Raw genomic sequence first — 25706 nt, 5'->3', positions numbered from 1 at the left:
ATAATAATAAGGGTTTTGTTTGCAGAAAAGATATAATATTTTTGTTTACGGAAAAGTCATAATATTTTTGTTTATAAAAGAATCATAATATTTTGGGTTAGTTTACGAAATAGTCACAAATTAATTTGGTACAGGTTTTCAAGACTTTTTTGTTTAAAGAAAATCTTGGGACTAAAGTATAATTTTTTCGTAAATATATATATATATATATATATATATATATATATATATATATATATATATATATATATATATATATATATATATATATATATATATATATATATATATATATATATATTTTAAGATTTCCCTTTTATATCATGATAACGATTCGCTTTGTGCAACTTGAATTCGGGTAAACGAAAACCCGATTCGAACGTCAATCCAAAAGTTAAGGCCTTTAACTCGACCTTGGTCCAGTTCACATCACTTCGGGCTTCAAGCGTATCCGAGTGAATACATCTAAACCCTACCTGTTCTCTTACCTCCCTTTTTCTCTCCCCCGCCGAATCTTCTTTCAACATCTTCGGCTTCCATACCCTGAACTTTGAGGTGTGATTTCCATTATTTTCCTGCAACTTTTTCTGTAAATTCATCCAAGTTGGTAAATATTTAGGAGTCTATGTTATCTCTTTATCGTTTTATTTCTGATGATTTTCTGGTACTAGTGATGTTGAAACGACTCGGTTTTTGTGTGTTATCTGCTATATCTATGCGATGCTAGGGTAAATCCCGGTCTGGTCTTTTACCTTTTATCTGGCCTCCCTTTCATGATGATAAGCTATCTGCCTATGATGCATAGCTGTAATCTGTTGGTAGTGATGCAGTGATGTTTCGACAATATCTTGTTATTTTAATGAGCACCAACCGTTTGTTAAAATTTCCTAATTGGCAACATGCTGGATCTATTGTTTGGTCATTGAACACGCATGCAATACATTCATAAAAAAGTTATTACGTATTCATTTTGATCTGGAATATATAATGGATGATCGATTGAATTTTAAACTTGATAGACAAATATTATTTTTACTCAATTGGAAAATTACTACTTGGAAATGTGATCGTAGTCTGTGGTAGCTTTGCTTATAATTTGTCACATACTTTAATGAGATAGATATACAAAGATGTGATAGCACCGATTACAAGTTACTGAATATCTATTTTCTTGTTTGACCATGAAACGAATGTGAAATTTGATTCTAAAGTCCCTGTTGTCTCAAATTTCAGAGTTAGTGTTGTTCGTCACCCAATACACAGCTTGCAAACATGGCAACTCAAATGAGCAAGAAACGAAAGGTTAGTCTCATCATCATTCATCAATCACTATCACAAGTTAATGTGAACCTTTTCTTCTTCTTCTTATAGCTTGTAATCTAAATTCTTTTTGGGCATCAGTTTGTAGCAGATGGTGTGTTCTTTGCTGAGTTGAATGAGGTCCTTACAAGGGAACTTGCAGAGGATGGTTACTCAGGTGTTGAAGTTAGGGTTACGCCAATGCGCACAGAGATCATCATCAGGGCCACCCGTACCCAAAATGTTCTTGGTAAAACCCTAAAATCACATTATAATTAATGTAATGACATTAGAAAAACAAATTGTTACTTCACATAATAATAATAATGTGTGATTATATGGTTATTGAATCAGGTGAGAAAGGAAGGAGAATAAGGGAGCTGACATCTCTTGTTCAGAAAAGATTCAAGTTTCCTGAAAACAGTGTTGAGCTTTATGCAGAAAGAGTCAACAACAGAGGTCTCTGTGCCATTGCTCAGGCTGAATCTTTGCGTTACAAGCTTCTTGGAGGCCTTGCTGTTCGCAGGTTTTTTTTTTATTCTTTAACATATTTTTTTGTCATTCTAATTCAGCCAATTCCAATCTTTGTGTAATTGATGATAAAACTGTTTGTTATAGGGCTTGCTATGGTGTTCTAAGATTTGTAATGGAGAATGGAGCAAAAGGGTGTGAAGTGATTGTCAGTGGAAAGCTAAGGGCTCAACGTGCCAAATCCATGAAGTTCAAGGACGGGTACATGGTTTCATCCGGTCAACCGGTCAAGGAGTATATCGACTCTGCTGTCAGACACGTGCTTCTTAGACAGGTAAGTAAATGTTGTTTATACTTGTTTTCAAACATATATATATATATATATATATATATATATATATATATATATATATATATATATATATATATATATTAAAATGAGATGCACATGAAAAGTTTCTATAAATAATAAATTGTGTGTGTGTTGTTGTATGTGATGTGTACAGGGTGTTCTTGGGATTAAGGTAAAGATCATGCTTGACTGGGATCCTACAGGGAAGCTTGGGCCAAAAACTCCATTACCTGATAATGTTATAATTCATATGCCAAAAGATGATGTAATTGTTCATCCACCAAAAGAGGTTGAGGAATACAGGCCACCACTTGTCGTTGCTGATGAGCCATTGCCCATGCCCATCCCTGTACCTGTCTAAAACCAAGTCTTTAACATGATTAGAAATCTATTTGATTCCAAGACTTTTAAGTTATAGAAGATAATTTTGTTTTTGTCTTTTGAGTTTTGCTTTGATGAAAGACCCTTTTTTGCACTTATGTTCCCTTGATGTAAGTTTATTTCTACAAATTTCTCAAGTTCAATTTTCTTAATTTGGATTGTTATATTAGTATATTCTAATGTAGGCTGGTTTTTGTATGATTTTGTATGACTTTCGTGCCATGTTTGAGGCTTATATTTAGTTCATCTTACTGAGTACAAAAAAAATGGTAAAAAAATGTATGTTTCAATCTGTAATTTTGATATTAAGGATATATGGTGTACAGGAAAAGGTAATAATGACATTTTAATCTGTAGTATGGTCTTTTTAGGAAATATAACTATAACAAAGAGTGATTGATCTTGTGCTTAAGACAAGAGTAGTTACCCATACATGAACTTAACCAGTTTCCTCTTTTCCAAATTAAGAGTGTTACTTTGGAAGACGATTCATTCATTTATCAGCTTCAAAACTATCCTGGATTTTTATTTTATTTTTCAAAATACAAGATTAAATGTTGCTCAAACAGCTAACTATCATGATTGTCATTAAAGATGAAGAAGGAGATCAAACCAATTACCAACTTTGTCTGAAACTTAAAAGGGAAATTATTTTTCAGCAAAACGTATCATGAGAATTGACAAACACATCAACGATGAAGTTAACATATGTGTCAGGGTCTGAATTCAAACCCTCGACCTAATGATATGATATCTAATATTGCAAAAGGCAAAAAGCTTAAATAGCAACGTTGCTAGTAAAAACTGACATCCATGTGTATTAATTATATCCTCTCATTACCATCATAGATATTGCAAATACAATGTTGTTGACTAGTGTAATAGTAATTGGTATTAGATATGCAAATACAATATTGTTGACTAGTATAGCAGTAATTGGAAATGATCCTCTAAATACAATGTTGTTGACTATTGTAGTAGTAATTGGTACCGGATATTGCAAATACAATGTTGTTGACTAGTATAGTAATAATTATGTATGTCTTTATGTGGTTTTCATCCATTTTTCTCCTTCAATTACCAAGTCTTTGTGTTCTCTTGTAAATACCATTTGAGGTATTTCGTGTGTTATCTCTAGAGAACACACAAATCTTTCAACTTCCTACAAGATTAGGATATGTTAGCCATGTATCATAATCAGATGAAAACATTATGTAGGTTGAATAAAATTCAAACTTGGATTCATAAAGATTCATACCTTAAACCATTGTAGTTCACGTTGTATTTGTAAAGCTACCATGATATAAGATTCAATTTGTTGATAATTGGCAATTGTTGAATCAAATGCAATAGGTTATTTCCAAAAGAGTCTTTGATTGTTCTATAAGTACTCTTTTGACCAACAATTTGATATAGTAGGTTGTAAACATCATATTGAATAATGTTGTGACCATCTTCATTGGCACTCCAAATTGCATTTGGAAAGAAAGCCACATTGTTTGCATTTTGGCTAGTGGCTTCAATAATCGGATCCCTTAATGGCCCCCCTGCAAGATAACATAGACCCAAATAAGCATTCTCAAACAAAAGAAATATACCTCCTTTTCTCTGCTATTTTTGGTTCATCGAGTAAAGCATAATAATCACATAAATTCGTACATCGGTACAATTACAAACAATAAATTAAAAGTTACTAAGACATAAATACATAATCTTTATGAGTTGCATTTACAATATACGTTGTTTTGAATGTTCTTTGTGTGAATAAAAGTAGGTAATTTTGGCAGTTTATGAAATAAAAAGGAAGAAAATTTACCTGTACGTTCAGAGAGAGAACCAAGAATCCAAACTTTGACAAGAGCATCTGATCTTTTCACTGTAAATCTGGTTTGAGGGGTTACTGGTTTTCCATTGATTTGGTGACTATCTAGGAGGCATACTAGCATCTGTATTTTCCACAGGCCATAGTTGTCCCTACCACTAAGCTTCGAGTTGAAGGTAATAAAATTTAGGGCACAAATAGGTGATGGATTTGGGTATTTTTCCCCAACTGAGCTTTCCATCTTTGTATTTTTTTTTTCTGTACATCGTTCTTCCATTTTGTGACGTATTTAAAGCTAAAAAGTTAGGAAATTTAATTGTGGTGCTGACAAAAGCCACGTTCATCAAGATGCCTATTTTTTTTGGTTCTTTCATGAGTCACTATCCATGATAGGTGGCACATCGCATTCTGTATACTTTATTTATTATTAATTATTAATATTAATATTAATGTTAAGATTAGATTAGATTAGATTTGGTGGTAGTCGGTGGATGATAGACCATCGACCTCTAAAGCATAAAAATAAAGGTTAAAGAACGTATTTTGTATTCAACTAATGAATGGTAAATCTTTATTAATTAATATTATATTGGATTTGATAATATTCGGTGGATGATAAGCCCATCGACCTTCAAAGCATAAAAATAAAGGTTAAAGAACGTATTTTATATTCAGTTGGTGAATCGTAAATCTTTATCTTTATTAATTAATATTATATTGGATTTGGTGGTAATCGGTGGATGATAGACCATCGACCTTCAAAACATAAAAATAAATGTTAAAAGAGCGTATTTTTATATTGGTAAATCATTATTGTTATAATCTTTATTTATATTTTAATAATATAATAATAATTACCATGATTTTATTATTATAATATTAAAATATGATTTTGTGGAAATGTTTTAGTATGTGATTAAAGTTGAAAAAAAAAATTAATGTATATCTTACACAATGATATAAGATAGAGGTTGGAGTTGGTTTTAGTATGTATGTGTTGTCAAAAAAAACCCTCTATTATTTAAAGTGTTTATTAGTTATGATCGTCTCAGTATCATTATTACCAGTTTAATGGTTTTAACAAAATATAATATATGACGTATTACTTAAATTACGAAAGAAGTTACAAAAAGATTATAATTCAGCCATGCAAGTTCAAATCATGTTAATTAAGTTATCCAACTTTCAATTTTGTTCTCATTTCCTCTTCATGACCTTCTACCCGGTTTTTCTTATTACCTCAGACTATTGAGGTGGATTACCATCGTTTCAAATAAGTCGAATATATCAGATTTTAAGGTTTTTAACATTATATTATAACAAAATAACAAAAATTGATAGCACTAGCTGTAAAAATAAGTAAACTTACACCAATGAAACAAGGAAAAACTCATCAAAAGACACCAAATCAAAACTTTATCATCCATAACTTTGGAAGTCTAAGAATTCTAATCATGTTTTAGACAGGTACAGGGATGGGCATGGGCAATGGCTCATCAGCAACGACAAGTGGTGGCCTGTATTCCTCAACCTCTTTTGGTGGATGAACAATTACATCATCTTTTGGCATATGAATTATAACATTATCAGGTAATGGAGTTTTTGGCCCAAGCTTCCCTGTAGGATCCCAGTCAAGCATGATCTTTACCTTAATCCCAAGAACACCCTGTACACATCACATACAACAACACACACACAATTTATTATTTATAGAAACTTTTCATGTGCATCTCATTTAATATATACATGTTTGAAAAGAAATATAAGCATCATTTAATTACCTGTCTAAGAAGCACGTGTCTGACAGCAGAGTCGATATACTCCTTGACCGGTTGACCGGATGAAACCATGTACCCGTCCTTGAACTTCATGGATTTGGCACGTTGAGCCCTTAGCTTTCCACTGACAATCACTTCACACCCTTTTGCTCCATTCTCCATTACAAATCTTAGAACACCATAGCAAGCCCTATAACAAACAGTTTTATCATCAATTACACAAAGATTGGAATTGGCTGAATTAGAATGACAAAAAAATATGTTAAAGAATAAAAAAAAAACCTGCGAACAGCAAGGCCTCCAAGAAGCTTGTAACGCAAAGATTCAGCCTGAGCAATGGCACAGAGACCTCTGTTGTTGACTCTTTCTGCATAAAGCTCAACACTGTTTTCAGGAAACTTGAATCTTTTCTGAACAAGAGATGTCAGCTCCCTTATTCTCCTTCCTTTCTCACCTGATTCAATAACCATATAATCACACATTATTATTATTATGTGAAGTAACAATTTGTTTTTCTAATGTCATTACATTAATTATAATGTGATTTTAGGGTTTTACCAAGAACATTTTGGGTACGGGTGGCCCTGATGATGATCTCTGTGCGCATTGGTGTAACCCTAACTTCTACACCTGAGTAACCATCCTCTGCAAGTTCCCTTGTAAGGACCTCATTCAGCTCAGCAAAGAACACACCATCTGCTACAAACTGATGCCCAAAAACAATTTAGATTACAATCCATAAGAAAAAATAAGGTTGACATCAACTTGTGATAGTGATTGATGAATGATGATGAGACTAACCTTTCGTTTTTTGCTCATTTGAGTTGCCATCTTTCTTAGTAGCTAATAAGGAATGAAAAGTCCTGACAGTGAAATTTGGTAACATCAAAGTCTTAGCAATAATGGAAACTTGTTATCAATAGCGGCGTTACAAAATTTTGATTCGTTTCTAACATATTGTTAATCAAGCAAACAGCTAGACAGTAACTCGATATCTGTTATGTTATCAAATTTCCAATGTCGATCGAGTTTCAAATACACGTTGTATTATATAATTAGCATCCAAGTGTGTGCTGTTCAGGGATTGCAAACATGTTCGGATGATTGGAAAATATCATCATCTAGAAGGTATCATAAGAGAACCATATCATTAACGTTTTCACCAGCAAGAGAAATTATCAAGAAGTCTGAAAAAGAACAGGTTGAACCTCCATAATTTATCAACATACAAAAATCAAAAGAAAACCTAAGAAATAACGACGCTTGTCTGTCATACAGTAGATCAAAAAGGAAGCAGATAAAAAGCAGTTTTACCATCACAACAACACAGATTCATCAAAAAAAAAGTAGAGAAAATAACACACAATGCTAAATAATCAGCAGAGTATAGAATAAATCAAGGAAAATTTTGAATGATGGAATGGAATTTGCAGCACTAACCTCAAACGAATAAACCTGAAGATGTTGAAGGAAGACTCGGCGCTGAAGAAGAATTGGTAGGGTATATTGTTGTATTCACAAATCCACAAATCACGACCAGAGCGTGAAAGCCCAAACTGGAATGAAGTGGATAACTTTGAGCCCAATTTCGTGTCCATAACTCCGTATGTGGACTTGTGACTGTGTTTTTAACTTTTTATCAAAAGTTATCTTCTAGAAAAGAAAAAAAAATGCAAATATCTTGCACCAAGTTTTAAATGTATAAAATTTATTTTTTTTCAATGCTAAATTTTTATATTTAATATATATTAATTTTTAAATGTTCATTAGATTTTATCATTTTCATACAAAAATGACTAATATAGTATCATATTATAAATCTATAATACAAGTCCTGGAAATAAAGATTTTGCTTGGAATCATATAACATTTTCATATATATATATATATATATATATATATATATATATATATATATATATATATATATATATATATATATATATATATATATATATATATATATATATATATAATTCTAACAGTTTTCATTATTCATAACTTTAAAGTTAAATTATTGGTATTTTATAAATTGCGATTTTTGTTTCTTATTATATTTTAAAGTAGCATTTTTGGTCCATTGCATAATTTTTTTATAGTTTTCGATTTTATTAATTACAAAGAAGTTAACCGCCGCAATGCGGAAGGTGAGTCAAATACTAGTTTATATTTATTTAAGGTTTATTTTTCCGGCGGAAGAAATTTGGATTTAATAATGGATCCTTCTTTTTATGGTGGACCATTTTTGACTCGACACATTTAGGTATTATAGATATACAACTATAACCTATGGCTGCACAAAAGACTTGGTGTCGTTGGGTTTTTTAGGCCCAGGTTTGGCTTTGTCCGAGCTCTATTTTCCAAGTTTGGACCGGTCTTATCCACTATATCTATGGACTTTTTCTTAAGTGTTCGGAGTGAGCATTTGTTGAGCTTTATCTAGATGTTTTCTCTCCTGGTAATGGCGTTAGCCATTACCTGGGGCTTTTTTATTGGATTGAGTAAGATCTAACCATCCAAAAAAAGTGACTGTTAGAAGTTGCTTTTGGACTCTCAACTATCGAAAAAAAAAGATTATTAGCAAAGTCACTCGGACACCAAAAAAACTTGGGAGCACTTTGATCAGTAGAAAAAGATGATAGCAAACATCACACACCATGTCAAACAGTCAAAATGTGGGAAATCAATAGCGTTAGGTGGTAATCCATAGCAAACATCACACACCATGTCAAACAGTCAAAATGTGGGAAATCAATAGCGTTAGGTGGTAATCCATCCCTTCATGCTTCAATGACCTTGGAACGCTAATGTATCCATTTCATTAGATTAAATATAAATGTAATGTAAATGTATTTAATTTGTTTTTAAATGTTAAAGACCTTTATGAAGCTATATTCATACCATTATTTAAATGTTAATCTTAAAACTTTTTTAACCAACCAAGGAACATTTTGCTAAGCATGAAAAGATTAACAACCATAGAAAAAAAAGTGATACAACTTTTGAAGACTTTGATTCCTCTTGGGAGGTTGGAAGTTGATAAAGATGACATACTCAAAATAGAGCTTCTCTAGAAGTATCCACCAAACAAGGATAACCCACTTCAATATGCTAGTACTCACTTGTATTAAGTTATTCTTAAGCCATTAAGACTTATACCAAATAAGCCTTAAGGAAAAGCAACTTATGTACCTTCAAATCTAGCACCAAATTGCAAGAAAGAAGAGAGGGAAAGAAACTCCATAATCTTGAAAAATGACAACCCTTTTAGAGATGATTTGAGAGAAAAAGGACCAACCTTTTCTACCAGTCAAACACTATATTATATATATATATATATATATATATATATATATATATATATATATATATATATATATATATATATATATATATATATAAAGTCAAGCCTAAAACTAAAGGGGGGTAAACTTCCCATGGGGTCACCCATCCATGAATTGCTATCGTATGGGCACGTTTAATTGCAGAGTTCTTATGGAATCTGCTGTCATCACGTCTTTAAAACACATTGTAACAAGGAAGGTATCCACACCCTTTATAAGGAAATGTTTCACTCTCCTTCCAAGCTTATGTGGGATCAGTCAGGTGCAACCCACCTTCACCCTTCATTATAGGGTTCGTCGTCCCCGTCGAACACATCGATTCGGTGCCCTAGCTCTGATACCATTTAAGTATAAGGTAAGTTTAAATGTCTAGCTCTCAATACATAAGTGGAACAAATCCCATCTTGACTACATAACTCTCAATAATTCTCCTTTGGCTATAAAAACAGTGTCAACCTTGTACCAAATTACACCTCTTTTGTGCATCAAATAGAATCTTTCACTTCATTCTTATATTTCTGTCAATCATCTCTCATAAATTCTTATTATTCTTAATTACTTTACTTTCTTCATACTTTGTTTTATTTAATCTTCTTGAATACTTTATTGAGTTATTTACTTCAATTCTTGATTGGTTTGACCAGACTTAATTGGATCTTAATTACTAACAACCATCAATATTAAAGGTTAATTCAAGGTTTGTGTTTGCAAACCTTGTATACACATTTAATAGAGTTTAAGTACTCACAATTGGTATCAGAACCTAAGTGGTTGTCCTTTGAATCCATAAGATCAAATTATAGTTGATTTAAGATTACCTTGGTATCTTAATCATTTTTGTGTGCGGGATAAAAGTTCTTCTGTATACCACTTCAACTCTAATATCTTAATATCAATGGTTGCTTCTAATCCATCTCAGCAAGTGTATTTAATGCAAATCACAAATAGCGTGGGTTGCCCACCGCATGCCCCACTGCTAGTTGTTGAAGAGTATGATCATTGGAAAGTTAGAATGGAGAAATTTTTTGTTGGAAAAGAAAATGGTGAAGAGATAGAGGTCAGTGAAAAGGGTTCTCATTTTACTGTAAGACAAGTTATTAGTGATGCTATTTCCATTATCATGGGTCAAGAAGAAACACGACATGCACCTCTCACTGCGAACGTCAAGCTTAAAGCAGATCAGATCTCTTTCTCTGAAATGGTGTTTGGTGGTCCACCATCTCTTTTTGAGCAAATTAAGTTGTGCAAGTCTGTGAAAGAGATATGAGACACACTTCAAGATTTATTTAAGGTTTCAGATAATATGAAGGACAAGAGATTGACATTTGTGGTGAATGACTTCGACACTTTCGCTACCACTCCATGTGAATCGGTCGCATATGCATCAAATCGGTATAGAATCATTGTGAACAACATGACTGCTCAGGTGAATTGGTTGTATCTGCATCAAAGCACTCCGCTTGAGTATAACCTGAAGTTCATCAACAGTATAGGAAAAGGATGGACAAAGAGTCTTACTGCTAACAGTTGTGATAAAGTTCTTGACAAGGCCCAACTTAAACATCCAAAGCTTACAAGAGATCAAGTGGAGTACACCATTATCTAAATGAGAACTAGAGCACTTCGTATCAAACTCACAACAAAACTACCAACTGACTCCAATTGATGAAGAACTTCATCGCAACAACTCTCCTCCTGCAAATGAAACTAATATCACCTTTTAAAGATAACAACGCCTCTGTTGCTGTTCTTCGCACTCAAACCGCGTTTCCCTCCCTGGTTCCTTCCACATCCAAATTCCTACATGACTTCGGATTGACGTCTTCCTTGGGAGATATGAATATTAAAGATCAGGTTGGTGATGAAGACAATCAAGCTTAAGGTGTTGATTATTTTCAAAATTTTGAATATGTTAATGTCAATAGAAATTATGACAACTCTTCCACAGATGAAAACGTTGTTGATCTGTTCACACTCTTGGAACTCTGTGACAATGTTGAAAAAGTCGATTCCAAAGTCGATGTTGTCTCTTCCAAAGTCGCATTGCTTGACTCTAAGCTCGATTGGTGATCAAATCTCTTTCTGAAATCAAAGTTTTTGCTCCCTTGGAAATCGATCGAGCCAATCAATTAGATCATCTCATTTCTCTTCGATTGAGTCGTACCTTGGAAGAAGTTGAAGAACGTTACAAAGATAATCTTGATCATCACATCTCCACCATCGATACGATGCTCAAAATTCATGATCATGATTTCTGCTACAAACAAACTCAGCAAGCAGACTCATGTTCGTCATGAAAAAAAATTCAAAGATTAGAGAAAGAAATCAAATAGAAGGATGGTTTCAACATGATCGTACAAGAAGTTCTCATCAAATTCATTCGTTCTGGTCAACATTTTTTAAACACTCTCAATCACAAATTCGATACAATTCTCTTGGTCATGGAAGAAACTCTTAACAACCTCAAATCCCAAGCTCCAATAGCTGATGCATGATTCGATCTAGCAAATCAATATGAGCTTCCAACGGGTGTTTGAAAATCTTGAGGATCGTAAGACCAACTTATTGCTTGCACCAGAAGCAAGGCCTTCTCATGCAAGAGGGGGAGAATTATGGAAACCTATCTCGAAATTCATACTCAGAGATGAAACATCTGATAATGATGACATTGAATTTGTCAAAGAAGTTGCAGCTGAAGATGTGTTTGTTGATGATGATGATGATGATGCTGATAATGAAAGTATAGAAGAAATTGATAAAAATAATCAAGTGGTTAATGCGATTCTTAGACATCAAGCAATCAATGAACAACTCCTCTCGGAAGATAAAACGAAAAAAATGGTCCTCTTTATGTTGGTCATCAAACCTTGTTGATTTGTTCAATCGAAGCAGAGAAAAGGCTGAACTATAGGTGAAGATAGCTAATGATGCACTCCTAGCTTCTCAGCCAATTCCTCCTATTCCTACTCCGAAAATTACACATGTTGATGATGGTCCTCCAACCACAAACCAAACAACCTACATGTGGAGCCTTTGATATCTCCTCCTATGGAATTATTCATCACTCCAATCGGTCAACAAGTTTGCTGAGCTTTGGCTCTTCCAAAAAAAAAAAAAAAAAAAACAAGTCATCTCATCTACCATCACTCTAAATCCTCCTGCTAAAGACAAAGGCAAAGGAATCTCCTTGAATTAAAAGAATCGAAGTAAGATTGCTAAGGACAATTAGGGGGGATTGTTAATACATGAAAGTGCCCCTTAGACAATCTGAGATGTGAAGCCATTCCAAGATGGTCACGAGTCCGAGATGAAGTGTTTAGAAGTGAAGACTCCGAGACGAAGAAGTGATTCCGAGATCACTCCTCAACCGAAATGAAGAGTCATAGATCATTCCTCATTTCGAGATAGAATATTGTTTCAAGTTGAAGTGAAGATTCAAAGATAAAGACTCCGAGATGACTAGTTCCAAGATGCGTTAGATTCGGAACTTAGTCAACTTTCCCTGACATGAAGAACGTTCTTTTGTTGTATTCCATTTTTAGTATATCGTCGATTCAGAGGAAATCTACTTTATCAGGATTTTGTTACTGTTGCAAGCACTCTCTATTCGATGTATTTGTCTTCTTCTGCCTCCCTTAGCTATAAAAGGAGTGTCAACATTGTACCAAATCACACCTCTTTTGTGCATTAAATAGAATCCTTCACTTCACTTTCATATTTCTGTCAATTATCTCTCATAAATTCTTCTTGTTCTTAATTACTATACTTTGTTAATACTTTGCTTTATTTAATCTTCTTGAATACTTTGTTGAGTTATTTACTTCAAGTCTTGACTGGATCTTAATTACCGGCAACCATCGATATTAAAGGTTAATTCCAGGTTTGTGTTTGCAAACCTTATCTGTGCATTTAATAGAGTTTAAGTACTCGCCGATTAGTGTTCTTTTGTGATTTAGAGTCTCTTAGCTTGATTAAGTATACCCTTAAATTCACAAAAGATTTCTAGGTTACCCTTGAATGGAATGATTCAACTAGTTTTTCAATGAACTCTTTTATTCACTCATGTTGACAACCTTTGTTTCAACCATTGACCCATTAACCAAGTTTTCCACCCCACCCGTTTTTATCACCTTTACCTCTTAGTATATGTGTCTTTTAACATTAGTTTAAATCCTTGTTCAAAATAGATTGCAATTTTGGAGACCCACATTCAAGAGAACCGAACTAAGGCCACTAACTATATATTTTTTTTGTTCAAGAAAAAGCTCGTAAGTTTGGTCATATTAATGAAAAAGTCATCCCAAATTTTTTATTTACAATTAAGCACAAAAAGCTGGTAAACGTTTGGAAAATGACTCTGGTACCCGCTTAATAGCTTAACGATTATGTTTACTAGTTTTTTGGGCTTAATCATAAATAAAAAATCAAAGATGGTTTTTCCGTTAATGAGGCCAAACTTAACGATTATGTTTACTAGTTTTTTGGGCTTAATCATAAATAAAAAATCAAAGATGGTTTTTCCGTTAATGAGGCCAAACTTTAGGAACTTTTCAAAAGATTTCAATATATATATTTTGAAAAATCCTTAAAGTTTGTTTACTTACAACCTTTTCTCTAAATTATAGAGGCAATTTTTGTAATTTTTCTCTAAATTATAGAGGCAATTTTTGTAATTTATTTTCCAGATAAGAACCAAACTTGCTAATGTATAAAGTCTTAAACACGTGGTTCATTTTTATAAACAAATTCTGCATAAGGACATTTTCTATAAATTACAAAAACAGTTTTTGTGGCCAAAGTCTCAAACCTAAAAGTATACTATTCATTCCTCAATTAAAACTAATATATATAATAATTAGTGATGCAAATCTAGCAAAGCAGCCTTATTTCAAGTGTCAAAATACCTTTTACATAAGTATTTGCACCCGCAGTTTACACAATGTACCAAGAACAAGTTCATATCCACCTTTTTTAGTGGAAAACATCTTGTAATTTTTGTCACATTGACATTGACATTGTTCGATCTCAGTGAGATGCAAATGCAGCAGTAATACAACATGTTCTGTCCAAAAACAACAAAGACCTTACTCGTCTATGCCTACCCACATAGTCAAGAAATTATGTTATCAAAAGATATTTCCTTCCACATGACAAAAGTCTTCAAATGTGTCCCAATGATATCCTAACTTGGTTGGGGTTTCAAAGAATGACAACTACTTGATTGTTTGACTTTGATTTAAGCAGATGATGATGATGATGATGATGATGATATACTACTATAAACCATGTACATAAACTATTTCTATACCAATCATGCTTCAATCATATCCTATTCCTAGGTGGTGCTAACATTCCCAAGTTCATAACGACTCATGTCCTCAGAGTAAAGGATGCCATTTGGGGAGACAAGTCGTAGGAGAGCAATAGTGAATCGAGACTGTAAATCACAATGCATAAACAGAACATTATTTTTAAACAATTATGAAATTATATGTAGTTGTAAGTTAAAGTTTACCCATTGGAACAATGCTAATGTCCACCAGCATCCAGGCAAACCATATCCTGAATTGCTTAAAAACTGATACCAACAAAAAAGTAATAATTAAATAAATAATCAACATTTTTACTCAACTTCAAAACATCCAAACATTCCTTACCATGAGAAGAAGAGCACCCAGACAAAATATCGTGCTCATTGAAAAACTAATAAATCTCAAATCGCGTCCAGCCTGCATAACAAATATAAACAACACTAAATTTAACACATATTTTTTGTTGCTTTAAAATTCAGTAAACAAAAATAAAAAATTCAGGAGTTCAACTTTCAACTTATAAATAAGCATACCAACAATGTTCCTTCAAGGCTATGAGTACTTGTTGTCACAGACAAAGCAATGAAGTATGGAAGTAGAACTTTGTGCATCTGCATTCATTTCAAACAAGACAAACATTAAACTAAATAAAAAAAAAAAAAACAGATAAAGCAACATTTGACTTATCTTGTAATTTAATAAAATCTTTAATAAAACACAAGAAAACGAAAAAATGACCTCCTTTATGACATGAGGATCAGGTGAAAAAATCTGGGGGAATAACCAGGGAACAATTGTTCCAGCAGCACCTAATATTAATCCACATGATGCACCAATTATCACCAGTGACTTCAACAGCATTCGTGCCTGGGGCAAGGGCAAAATCGTAATATTACATCACCATTTGTAAAAAGCATAACAAACAAATCAAGTTAAAATGAGTAAAATATCATTAACCTTTGAGAGACTTCTTTTAGCGCCATAAATAAGCTCTGGCATAAACGATTGTGCAGTTTGTGAAAGAGGCTCACCCCCTACTGCAAACATGCAGTAAACTTGGACAAGGACCTAAAAGTAATTTGTCAGAATTGGACCTTACCAGAGTCAAAGTCAAAGTCAAAGTCAAACCAACCTGATGTGCAGCAACAGTTTGTGTTCCCATTGATGTAGCAAAGTAGACAAGTAGAGAATAAAATGCGACCTTTGACATCATCATTATAAAAACAGGAGCAGCAAGTTTGAATATTTGTAGAAGTTCAGTAGGTGAAGGGACAGCAATGGCATACCCATTATACCCTTTGTCTTTCAGAGCTTCAATCATCATAAATCCGGCAACAACCTGCAATATGTGTAAAGTAAAGTAAAGTGTGACACAACTAAAATAAACGTATAAAAATGGATGCATGTTGTTATATTTTTCATATATATATACCTGTGAGACCATTGTTGCCCATGCTGCTCCAGCAATACCATAGCCTAAGTATAAGCAGAGGATTACATCACCAACACCATTGATGACACTTGCAACTGCTAGAGCTTTTAAAGGTCCCCATGAATCTTTCATGCCAAGACTGATTAAGAAAAAAGGAGAACATGTTAGTTAACATGAGATGGTGTGCACTAGATTCTACCAGAAAAATCAACAATTAGTGGAACAAATAAAGATTATATGATCACCTTGCACTCTGAGCAACCCACCCAACAAGAACTGCAGGCCATGCTAAGCCTCGAATCTACTACCATAAAATAAAATAGAATGAACCGATTAGACAAAAATACAAGTATTGAATTGGTTTGTAGAATTTGATGAATAATAGTTGTGCAAAAGGGTTTGTAGAATCTAAAGAACCTGTACGTATGTGTTTGCTGCTGATAACATATGTGCATTCTTGGCTCCAGAAAAAGCTGAAAATGTTGCATTATGAATTTAATCAATTATTGATATGGTTTCATTGTGCTTCAAAGATCAAGAACCTTGTTGTGGCTTGTACTAGTATATATAGAACAAAATCAGGGAACAAGTTTTTATTACCACTAAGTGCCCATTCTCCACGGAACCTTGTAAAGAAAAGCATCATTATACCACATGTCAATCCAACAAAAAGCAAAGTTGATATCTGATGCTGCACTTCCGATTTATCCTGCATAACTTCACTAGTTAGATAAGTCAAGAGAAAAAGATAAGAGGTAGATGTTGCAGAAACATGAAATTAAGGATGAGGGGGGAATTATAGAGTTTGGAGAATATCAATGAATGTTCAATTTAAAGATATGAAAGAAACCTGTTTAGCAAGTGAAGTGGCCACCATATTTGAGGTGGCTACAGAAAGAAACATGAATCCGTAACTCATATAATCACAGAGCACTGTACCTGGCCCTGTGGAAATCAAATTAAGACTAATCAGCTCCAAATATCTACCACAATGTCCTTAAAGTCTAGATGTTCGCTTGCAGATCATGAAACAATGTCCCCAAACTATCTTTAACTTTCACACCAAGACTAGAAATAATACAATGATTCGCCACTGTCATTACACATTATCTACAGCGATATGTATAACATTTCCCATTACACTTGGAAAATGATAGCCAACAAGCAGTGAGTTCAATCCCCATATTTTTAAACTCGAGAACAGAGCGTAAGAAAAACGAAGAAATTAATGTACCTAAAGCAGCGAGTTCAACGGAACTCGACTGACCGATCACAGCAGTATCAATCAGACTCATCAACGGTCCACACAACCACAGCCCTGCAGCTGGCCCCGAAAACTTGAGAATCTCCACCAATTGATCCCAAATACTCTCATTCACCGCCAAATCCTTCTCTATCACCGACGTCTTACTCGAAATTTCTTCTTCGTCTTCTCCACTATCACCAAAAGACGAAACCGCGGCAAAACTCCGGCCGTTCCTATACCCTGACTCCTCTCCTTCATCTGAAACGCGTCGGCTAACGTTAACATAAGTAAGAAACCGGTTCGCGTACCGAGTTTTTCCAAATAATGGATAATGAGACGATCTAAGACCCAACTGAATGCGCGAGCTGTAGCGGCATTGCGTAGGTGACAAAAATGTCGGTAATGGGTTGAATTTAGGGTTTATTGGGATTGTTTTGAGGTATTCGTTGTGCCGAATTAGGGTTTTGGGATCCATGAATCGGGTATTGATCTGGTTTGCTCTGGACGAAATGAAGAACTGAGAAGAAGATGAATTGGTGGAGAAGGAGTTGTACGACATGGACGTAGTGGTGAAATATCTGGACGTGATTTCAGCACGTTGATGTTTTTGTTTTCTCCCGGTAAGAATGTTCAGACTCAAAAAAACCAATTCAAACTCGTTTTTTCTTCTTTCCCAATCAAACTTTCCCAAAAAAAATCCCACAGCATGTTTTTAATACTTTTATTATCGTTTTAATATATTGTGTTAACCTCATGTGTTATTTATTATATAATATTTACAGAAGAGCATAGTGTTTTTTTTTGTCAAAACCAAACCACAAACCCTAAATACGATTTTCTTAATTATAAAACTGAACAGTACGTCTTTTTAGCATCTTGATGCGGTTTGGTTTCAACCCCTTACGGTTCGGTTTTTAACCATATGGTTTTGGTGCACTTCCAAGTTAAAACCTTGGATGCTATCGAAGAAAAAGTTGAGAAATCATTAATACAGAAAATGAAATTAATGGTCGTTTCTTGCAATAGACGATGTGGAACTCCTCGTAGAAGTTAAATGAAAATGACTTTGTCTAGTTATATATAAGATGATTTGTGCTGAAATTATGCGGATTCATATAATACGTGTATATTAAATATATTTATAACAAAAATTATACAAATCGTAGGTTTTGATTTTTTTGTGGCTTTTACAAAACTAAAAACCACACCACACCAAAAACTTTAGGTTTTTGCAATACTAGAAACCGCATCGTTGGTTTTTGTTTCGATTTCGGTTTATATGGTTTTTTCGGTTTTGTTCACCCTAATAATATTGATACTTTAGTATTTATTAAATATATCAAAAAAATTAAAATTACTTTTTAGAATATTATCAACCTAAATAAAATCAGGTAAAAATCAAATATTATACAAATAAAAATAAATACTACCAAGATAATTATTAAAGGTGGTAGAAAAGAATCCTCCAAACTCATTTATTTAATTGGATGTCATATTATTTTTTATTTTTTATATTACTTATTCCCAACTTACAACAAATAAAGATAATACATTATATAACCCACTTATCCAGTTACCAAATCATTGTTTTTAATTTAATTTATTCAAAAAAACTCAAAATAAAATAAAACATAATTTTTTTTAAATTTTAAAATAAGCTTGTACTAACTGTAAACCAAAAAAAAAATATTAAACAATATTAAAAGTAACATTTAACTAAAAGAAAAACAAACTACAATAACATAAATTAAAACCGCACTATAATAAACAAAAATTAAATTTTATAATGACAAACGAAATAACTAAAAAAACATACTACAAACGGCATACGAAAACTAAAAGAAATATTTATATTCTAAAAAAAGAAGAATATTTTTAAAATATTTCACGCCACCTCATAACGAAAATCTTTCATATTATGGTGTATGGGGTACTCATTTTGTGTTGCGTTTAAAATTTCTTTGTCGGTAACACCGGGTTCGTCAATATTTTTCTTTTGGGTGAAAATAACATTAAACTCTTTCATTTTTTCCTGCATATCTTTCCATTTTGAAGCAAATTGATATGTTGAACGATCTGAACCTTAAGCTCCCGTTTAAAATAATTTAGAGTTAATCGCCATAAATATAACGATCTATGTTGACTTACGTGACTATTTTCGAAAATGTCAGTGTATGCTCGAGTCAACGTGATTTCAGCACGTTGATGTTTTTGTTTTCTCCCGGTAAGAATGTTCAGACTCAAAAAAACCAATTCAAACTCGTTTTTTCTTCTTTCCCAATCAAACTTTCCCAAAAAAAATCCCACAGCATGTTTTTAATACTTTTATTATCGTTTTAATATATTGTGTTAACCTCATGTGTTATTTATTATATAATATTTACAGAAGAGCATAGTGTTTTTTTTGTCAAAACCAAACCACAAACCCTAAATACGATTTTCTTAATTATAAAACTGAACGGTACGACTTTTTAGCATCTTGATGCGGTTTGGTTTCAACCCCTTACGGTTCGGTTTTTAACCATATGGTTTTGGTGCACTTCCAAGTTAAAACCTTGGATGCTATCGAAGAAAAAGTTGAGAAATCATTAATATAGAAAATGAAATTAATGGTCGTTTCTTGCAATAGACGATGTGGAACTCCTCGTAGAAGTTAAATGAAAATGACTTTGTCTAGTTATATATAAGATGATTTGTGCTGAAATTATGCGGATTCATATAATACGTGTATATTAAATATATCTTTAACAAAAATTATACAAATCGTAGGTTTTGATTTTTTTGTGGCTTTTACAAAACTAAAAACCACACCGCACCAAAAACTTTAGGTTTTTGCAATACTAGAAACCGCATCGTTGGTTTTTGTTTCGATTTCGGTTTATATGGTTTTTTCGGTTTTGTTCACCCTAATAATATTGATACTTTAGTATTTATTAAATATATCAAAAAAATTAAAATTACTTTTTAGAATATTATCAACCTAAATAAAATCAGGTAAAAATCAAATATTATACAAATAAAAATAAATACTACCAAGATAATTATTAAAGGTGGTAGAAAAGAATCCTCCAAACTCATTTATTTAATTGGATGTCGTATTATTTTTTATTTTTTATATTACTTGCATTTTTCCCAACTTACAACAAATAAAGATAATACATTATATAACCCACTTATTCAGTTACCAAATCATTGTTTTTAATTTAATTTATTAAAAAAACTCAAAATAAAATAAAACATAATTTTTTTTTTAAATTTTAAAATAAGCATGTACTAACTGTAAACCGAAAAAAAAAATATTAACCAATATTAAAAGTAACATTTAACTAAAAGAAAAACAAACTACAATAACATAAATTAAAACCGCACTATAATAAACAAAAATTAAATTTTATAATGACAAACGAAATAACTAAAAAAACATACTACAAACGGCATACGAAAACTAAAAGAAATATTTATATTCTAAAAAAAGAAGAATATTTTTAAAATATTTCACGCCACCTCATAACGAAAATCTTTCATATTATGGTGTATGGGGTACTCATTTTGTGTTGCGTTTAAAATTTCTTTGTCGGTAACACCGGGTTCGTCAATATTTTTCTTTTGGGTGAAAATAACATTAAACTCTTTCATTTTTTCCTGCATATCTTTCCATTTTGAAGCAAATTGATATGTTGAACGATCTGAACCTTAAGCTCCCGTTTAAAATAATTTAGAGTTAATCGCCATAAATATGACGATCTATGTTGACTTACGTGACTATTTTCGAAAGTGTCAGTGTATGCTCGAGTCAATGTTACTTCTTCGATAAAAAACCATTCTGCAAATATAGTTGGCATAAAAATGACATCCATTTTCAATTTTTGAATTGAAATGTAAAGAAAGTAGAGTAATATGGAATGAAATTGAAAAAATAAAAGTAGAGGAAATATAGAAAATGGAATGGAATTAAAAGAAAGGAATGTGTAATTTTAAAATGGAAAAGAAAGAATTTATAATATAAAATTTAAAAAACCAAAATTTGAAGACATCGGAGGAATCACGAGTTCCTCAACCAACATTTAAGGCCAAAACATAAATCAGCTCCTTAGCGCATTAAGACTCTTAACGGTACCGTCGTCCCATGTATCAGATATTGATGTTGCTTAGTATACCCTTATATAAAAATTAATATTATAACTTTATAAAGTTCAACCATAATTAAAAATGAATGATATCAACTCTTAAATATATTTCTAAATTATAATTACATAATAATTCATTATATATAGCTTTTGGTGATTGCAATATATAAGAGATTGTGATATAAAAAGAGAAAGTTATAAATTTAGTCATTTTCCTTAATTTTGTAAAAAATAGTCAAAAAAACCCAAAATTACAAAATAGACACAAAAATCACAGATGGATTAGAGCCATCTGTGATTTTGGTCATTGATTTGCAAATATACAAGTGCTTAAAAGGTGAGTGTAACGCCTGGTTCCCGGTATGTATTTTAATAAAGAAATATTCATTTTGCAAAGGGACTCGACGAGTTGGAGGCCCCAAACTCGTCGAGTAGGAATGAGACTTTTGGACACGGGACTTGAAGTCTACTCGACGAGTTGAGAAGCCTCAACTCAACGAGTAGGACTACTAGAGTGAAACCCTAATTTTCAGTGTTAGCACCCTATTTAAGCACCTTAACACTTCATTGTGGCCTCCTTCATCGCCTACCCCAGTCTAGCAAACCCTAATTCGTGATCTTAAGCCTTATGAGTGTGTGTGAGTGAAAAAAGAGTGATTCTTTGGTGTTTCCTTGAAGGAGTGGAAGCTAGAAGTGCTTGGTTGAAGGAAGAAGCTTCGGATCTAGAAGTAGAACTTCATTTTCGGCTCATTTGAGGTATAAAGTTAATACATTGGCTTTCTATGGCTTAGATCTCCATTTAGGGTTGTATTTTACCATTTTTGGAACCAATCATGGATGCAAGCATGTTTTGGGGTCAAGACTTCAGATCCAGAGCCTTTGAGGGACTCCGTGGCATAAAGGTGCCAACTTTATGGCCATGGGAGTCCCATGCTGATGGGTTTTGAGCATTCTAACACTCTTATGGTGTACATGCAACTCTAGATGCTTTCGATCTATGTTTTCTCTAACATACATGCAAACTTTCAAAATACCAAAGCATCATCCTAACTAGCATATAATGGAGTAACTATACTACAAAACTCTAGTTAGATGACATACATTTTAGTGTAGTTGAAAACCTTGAAGCTTTAAGAGCCTAGAACCAATAGTGTGAATGCCTCAAATGGAACCACAAATCACCACCAACAAATGGAATACTTGAGATAGAGTATCTTTGCACACAAATTCGGTTATGCTCTTCTAACATACACTAGTGCCGAATTTAGTAGCTAGAGGAGTCCTTATATAGTGTGGCATACTAGGGTTACACCATGTAAAGCCTAATAACCTTCCATATCCCTCATGCTCCATGGGTCACCAAATGGGTTTAGCCCAACATAAATAACTATGGATCATTAGCCCACTTTATAAGAATGAATGATTTACCAAATCAACCCCTTATATTTAATTAGTCTCTTTTGATCACAAAATTAATTCCAAATTAATTCTTGATCAATACTAATTAAATAATATGATTTCATATTAATATATTAGAACTTATACTATATTAATAAATCATAATTATCCTTTTCTCAAAAGTCCATCCTTCAAATTGTCCCGGTGAAGTGCAACCCAAATGGACCATGCTACTCTCGGGTCAAGTACATACCAAATATAGTTATGGACTTAGACACCTTATCCAACAGTCTCCCACTTGGATAAGTCTAATAACTATAGTTGTAAGTATAACTCCAAGATTCGACTAGCAATCATGGCTCTTAAATGCCTTTGTCGAACTTAGACGTACCGTTTTAGATAAGTGATCATAGAATCCTCTGTTCTCAGGATATCAGCCATACAAACACATGGAACACAATCAATCTTATTGTCTAGCAGTTTGTTTCCCGATTACTGATTCGTTTGACATGGAACTTAATCGAACACATCAATTTAGTTATCACCGGGCCCGACACATAAGTCAAAACAAAATCATCGAGGGGCCCAATATATCGTTTTTACTCTTCCAAGGACTAAAAGGAACAAATAGACATTGACAGTATATGCTTGTACTAACTATTCACTGAACCATACACAACAACACGTTTTATAACATCGAGTTACCGATGCGTTTTTGTACTATCAATGTACGACCAACCCATAATCAACAACTCATATATCTAGGTTTGAAGATTTTTATGATATTATCGTCTCACGATCATCCGAGATGAATTCCATGAAGTAATACAAGTGAACGTAGGTTTAATCCAATACTCAGACCTTATGAGCACTCATGAATGTTGCAGCAAACTTTGCTATGTCTAATACCATTCAGACAAATCTACAAACCAAATTCATGACAGACTTGCTTCAATACCTACTTCCAAAGTATGATCGACTATGGATGGTTTGAATAATATAATTATTCTGGAAGTCAAAACATGCAAAATGAAACAATAGTAAATGATTGACACAATGCAGTACCATACTAGTAAATAAAAAGCACATTTTATTTAAGCATCAAATGTCAATTACATTTCAACTACTACAAGTTTCGAAAGCCATCTAATCATTAAAACTAATATCATCCCTCATCCCAATGCGTCTCGCATGCTGTAAATGCTTAACCATACTCAGTCCCTTCGTGAGGGGATATGTCGGGTTCTCATCTGAGGAGTCCTTCTTCTATCTTGTGTCTTATGAAGTGATATTTCCTGTCGATGTGTCTAGACCTGTTATGATCCATTGGTTCCTTGGCCAAGGCAACCACACTATCACTATCACAGAAAATCTCCACAGGCTCCTTTATAGTTGGTACAACTCCAAGGTCTCCGATGAAGTTCTTTAGCCATATCGCCTCCTTCGTCGCTTCGCTTGCAACTATGTACTCTGATTCGCATGTTGAAGCGGATACAGTCTCCTGCTTGGAACTTTTCCAAGTAATTGCTCCTCCATTCAGGGTAAACACCCAGCCCGACTAAGAGCGGAAATTATCTTTGTCGGTTTGAAAGCTAGTGTCACTATACCCTGTCACTCTCAAGTCATCACTCCCACCGAGTGTGTCACACCCCAAAACCAAGAACGGCAGAAACGTTCCGGGGTGGAGGACGTAATGTGAAGTATCATAATAGTGTAAAGTAGTAAACAAGCAACAACATCATCCATTGCATTAAAAGTAAGGTTTTAATACATGTGTGTTCTTTCATTGTAATAAGACATCAAAATATGTAATCAAAATAAAATACGAGTCTTGTCTGTGCTCCGTCTTCTCAAAACCTGGCCATCGTACCTATCTAACTGGTGACCTGAGAATACAAGTTATTTTGAAAGAGAGTATCAACGTAAAGCTGGTGAATTCATAAGTATTAATGTGTCTTTGATTTGTAAAAACTGTAAGGTAATGACTTGGAAACCTTTGGAAAAAAAGACTGTATAAGTGTGAATTGTTTGAAAACAGTGGAAAATGTTTGAATACTCTAGCAAATCCCTATGATTTCTATTAGTATAACGAGTAGCCTTCGACCAAAACTTAAATATTATGTAAGTAGTCTTCTACCAAGACTCGTGTGTTATGTAAGTAGTCTTCTACCAAGACTCGTGTGTTTTGCTAAAACAAAGATGGTTTTCCTTCTTTTTTACTATTACTAACAGTACTTAGTCTAACTCATCGTTTATGTGAATGTATCACAAAATAAGGTAATAGGAAAAATATAACTATGTAAGTGCTATCCTTTTGTATTAGGATTAACACGACATCGCGAATAGCGACATGTATAACCTTTGAACATCCGTAGATTGTTCAATTTTCCTCTGTAGCTACAGCAGGTTTAAGGAAGGGTTAGTCCCGTAAAGGTACACCTAATATAAGTATTAACCGTAGGCATCCGTAGATGGTCATTTACCTCTGTAGCGAACAGTAGGCTAAAGGAATGGTTAGTCCCGTAAAGGTACCCCTAGTATAAGTAATAACCGTAGGCATCCGTAGATGTTCATCTACCACTGTTGCTAACAAGTGGGTTTCGGAATGGTTAGTCTCGTCTAGATATCCTGTTGAACTGGGATAGGCAAGACAATTTACATGGAAGGTACTAATAAATCATCCTAGTGAATCGAGATACAAGGATTCATGTAAGTGTATACAGGTAAATGTATCTATGTAAAGG

General features: G+C 33.3%; 4 protein-coding genes across 4 annotated transcripts; 1 reads left to right on the top strand and 3 right to left on the bottom strand.

Annotated features, from left to right (window-relative positions):
• The first annotated feature begins 401 nt into the window (after nucleotides 1-401).
• On the top strand, nucleotides 402-2701 carry LOC111904344 (40S ribosomal protein S3-1). Its single transcript, XM_023900107.3, has 6 exons — nucleotides 402-555; nucleotides 1234-1302; nucleotides 1402-1549; nucleotides 1654-1825; nucleotides 1918-2104; nucleotides 2277-2701. The coding sequence occupies exons 2-6, from the start codon at nucleotides 1273-1275 to the stop codon at nucleotides 2481-2483; spliced, it is 744 nt and encodes a 247-aa protein (XP_023755875.1). The 5' UTR covers nucleotides 402-555; nucleotides 1234-1272; the 3' UTR covers nucleotides 2484-2701.
• A 597-nt stretch (nucleotides 2702-3298) lies between these two features.
• Nucleotides 3299-4600, bottom strand: LOC111904345 (uncharacterized). The gene is made up of 3 exons (XM_023900108.3): nucleotides 4320-4600; nucleotides 3762-4050; nucleotides 3299-3665 (listed from the first exon to the last, which is right to left on the bottom strand). Exons 1-2 carry the CDS (start codon nucleotides 4564-4566, stop codon nucleotides 3797-3799), a joined length of 501 nt encoding a protein of 166 aa, XP_023755876.1. The 5' UTR covers nucleotides 4567-4600; the 3' UTR covers nucleotides 3299-3665; nucleotides 3762-3796.
• Nucleotides 4601-5612: 1012 nt separating this feature from the next.
• Nucleotides 5613-7632, bottom strand: LOC111904346 (40S ribosomal protein S3-1). Its single transcript, XM_023900109.3, has 6 exons — nucleotides 7544-7632; nucleotides 6905-6966; nucleotides 6662-6809; nucleotides 6386-6557; nucleotides 6107-6293; nucleotides 5613-5991 (listed from the first exon to the last, which is right to left on the bottom strand). The coding sequence occupies exons 2-6, from the start codon at nucleotides 6932-6934 to the stop codon at nucleotides 5785-5787; spliced, it is 744 nt and encodes a 247-aa protein (XP_023755877.1). The 5' UTR covers nucleotides 6935-6966; nucleotides 7544-7632; the 3' UTR covers nucleotides 5613-5784.
• A 6685-nt stretch (nucleotides 7633-14317) lies between these two features.
• Nucleotides 14318-18115, bottom strand: LOC111904347 (protein DETOXIFICATION 46, chloroplastic). Its single transcript, XM_023900110.3, has 13 exons — nucleotides 17426-18115; nucleotides 17042-17136; nucleotides 16792-16900; nucleotides 16609-16664; nucleotides 16437-16492; nucleotides 16192-16330; nucleotides 15892-16098; nucleotides 15717-15827; nucleotides 15498-15626; nucleotides 15293-15370; nucleotides 15105-15176; nucleotides 14963-15025; nucleotides 14318-14884 (listed from the first exon to the last, which is right to left on the bottom strand). Exons 1-13 carry the CDS (start codon nucleotides 17994-17996, stop codon nucleotides 14783-14785), a joined length of 1788 nt encoding a protein of 595 aa, XP_023755878.1. The 5' UTR covers nucleotides 17997-18115; the 3' UTR covers nucleotides 14318-14782.
• Nucleotides 18116-25706: the final 7591 nt, after the last annotated feature.

The sequence above is a fragment of the Lactuca sativa genome, chromosome 3 (genome assembly GCF_002870075.4).
Source record: "Lactuca sativa cultivar Salinas chromosome 3, Lsat_Salinas_v11, whole genome shotgun sequence".
NCBI lineage: Eukaryota > Viridiplantae > Streptophyta > Magnoliopsida > Asterales > Asteraceae > Lactuca > Lactuca sativa.
The sequence above is the reverse complement of the archived record's forward strand: the minus strand, read 5'-3'. Positions and strand labels throughout refer to the sequence as shown.

Coding starts and splice junctions, on each gene's coding strand:
- LOC111904344 (XM_023900107.3), top strand. CDS start 1,273: ATGGCAACTCAAATGAGCAAGAAACGAAAG. Junction 1,550..1,653: donor CCGTACCCAAAATGTTCTTG/GTAAAACCCTAA, acceptor TTATTGAATCAG/GTGAGAAAGGAAGGAGAATA. Junction 2,105..2,276: donor GACACGTGCTTCTTAGACAG/GTAAGTAAATGT, acceptor TGATGTGTACAG/GGTGTTCTTGGGATTAAGGT.
- LOC111904345 (XM_023900108.3), bottom strand. CDS start 4,566: ATGGAAAGCTCAGTTGGGGAAAAATACCCAAATCCATCACCTATTTGT. Junction 4,051..4,319: donor TTCTCTCTCTGAACGTACAG/GTAAATTTTCTT, acceptor GTTATCTTGCAG/GGGGGCCATTAAGGGATCCG.
- LOC111904346 (XM_023900109.3), bottom strand. CDS start 6,934: ATGGCAACTCAAATGAGCAAAAAACGAAAG. Junction 6,558..6,661: donor CCGTACCCAAAATGTTCTTG/GTAAAACCCTAA, acceptor TTATTGAATCAG/GTGAGAAAGGAAGGAGAATA. Junction 6,294..6,385: donor GGAGGCCTTGCTGTTCGCAG/GTTTTTTTTTTA, acceptor TGTTTGTTATAG/GGCTTGCTATGGTGTTCTAA.
- LOC111904347 (XM_023900110.3), bottom strand. CDS start 17,996: ATGTCGTACAACTCCTTCTCCACCAATTCATCTTCTTCTCAGTTCTTC. Junction 16,099..16,191: donor GGGCAACAATGGTCTCACAG/GTATATATATAT, acceptor CACATATTGCAG/GTTGTTGCCGGATTTATGAT. Junction 15,026..15,104: donor TGGGTGCTCTTCTTCTCATG/GTAAGGAATGTT, acceptor TGTTGGTATCAG/TTTTTAAGCAATTCAGGATA.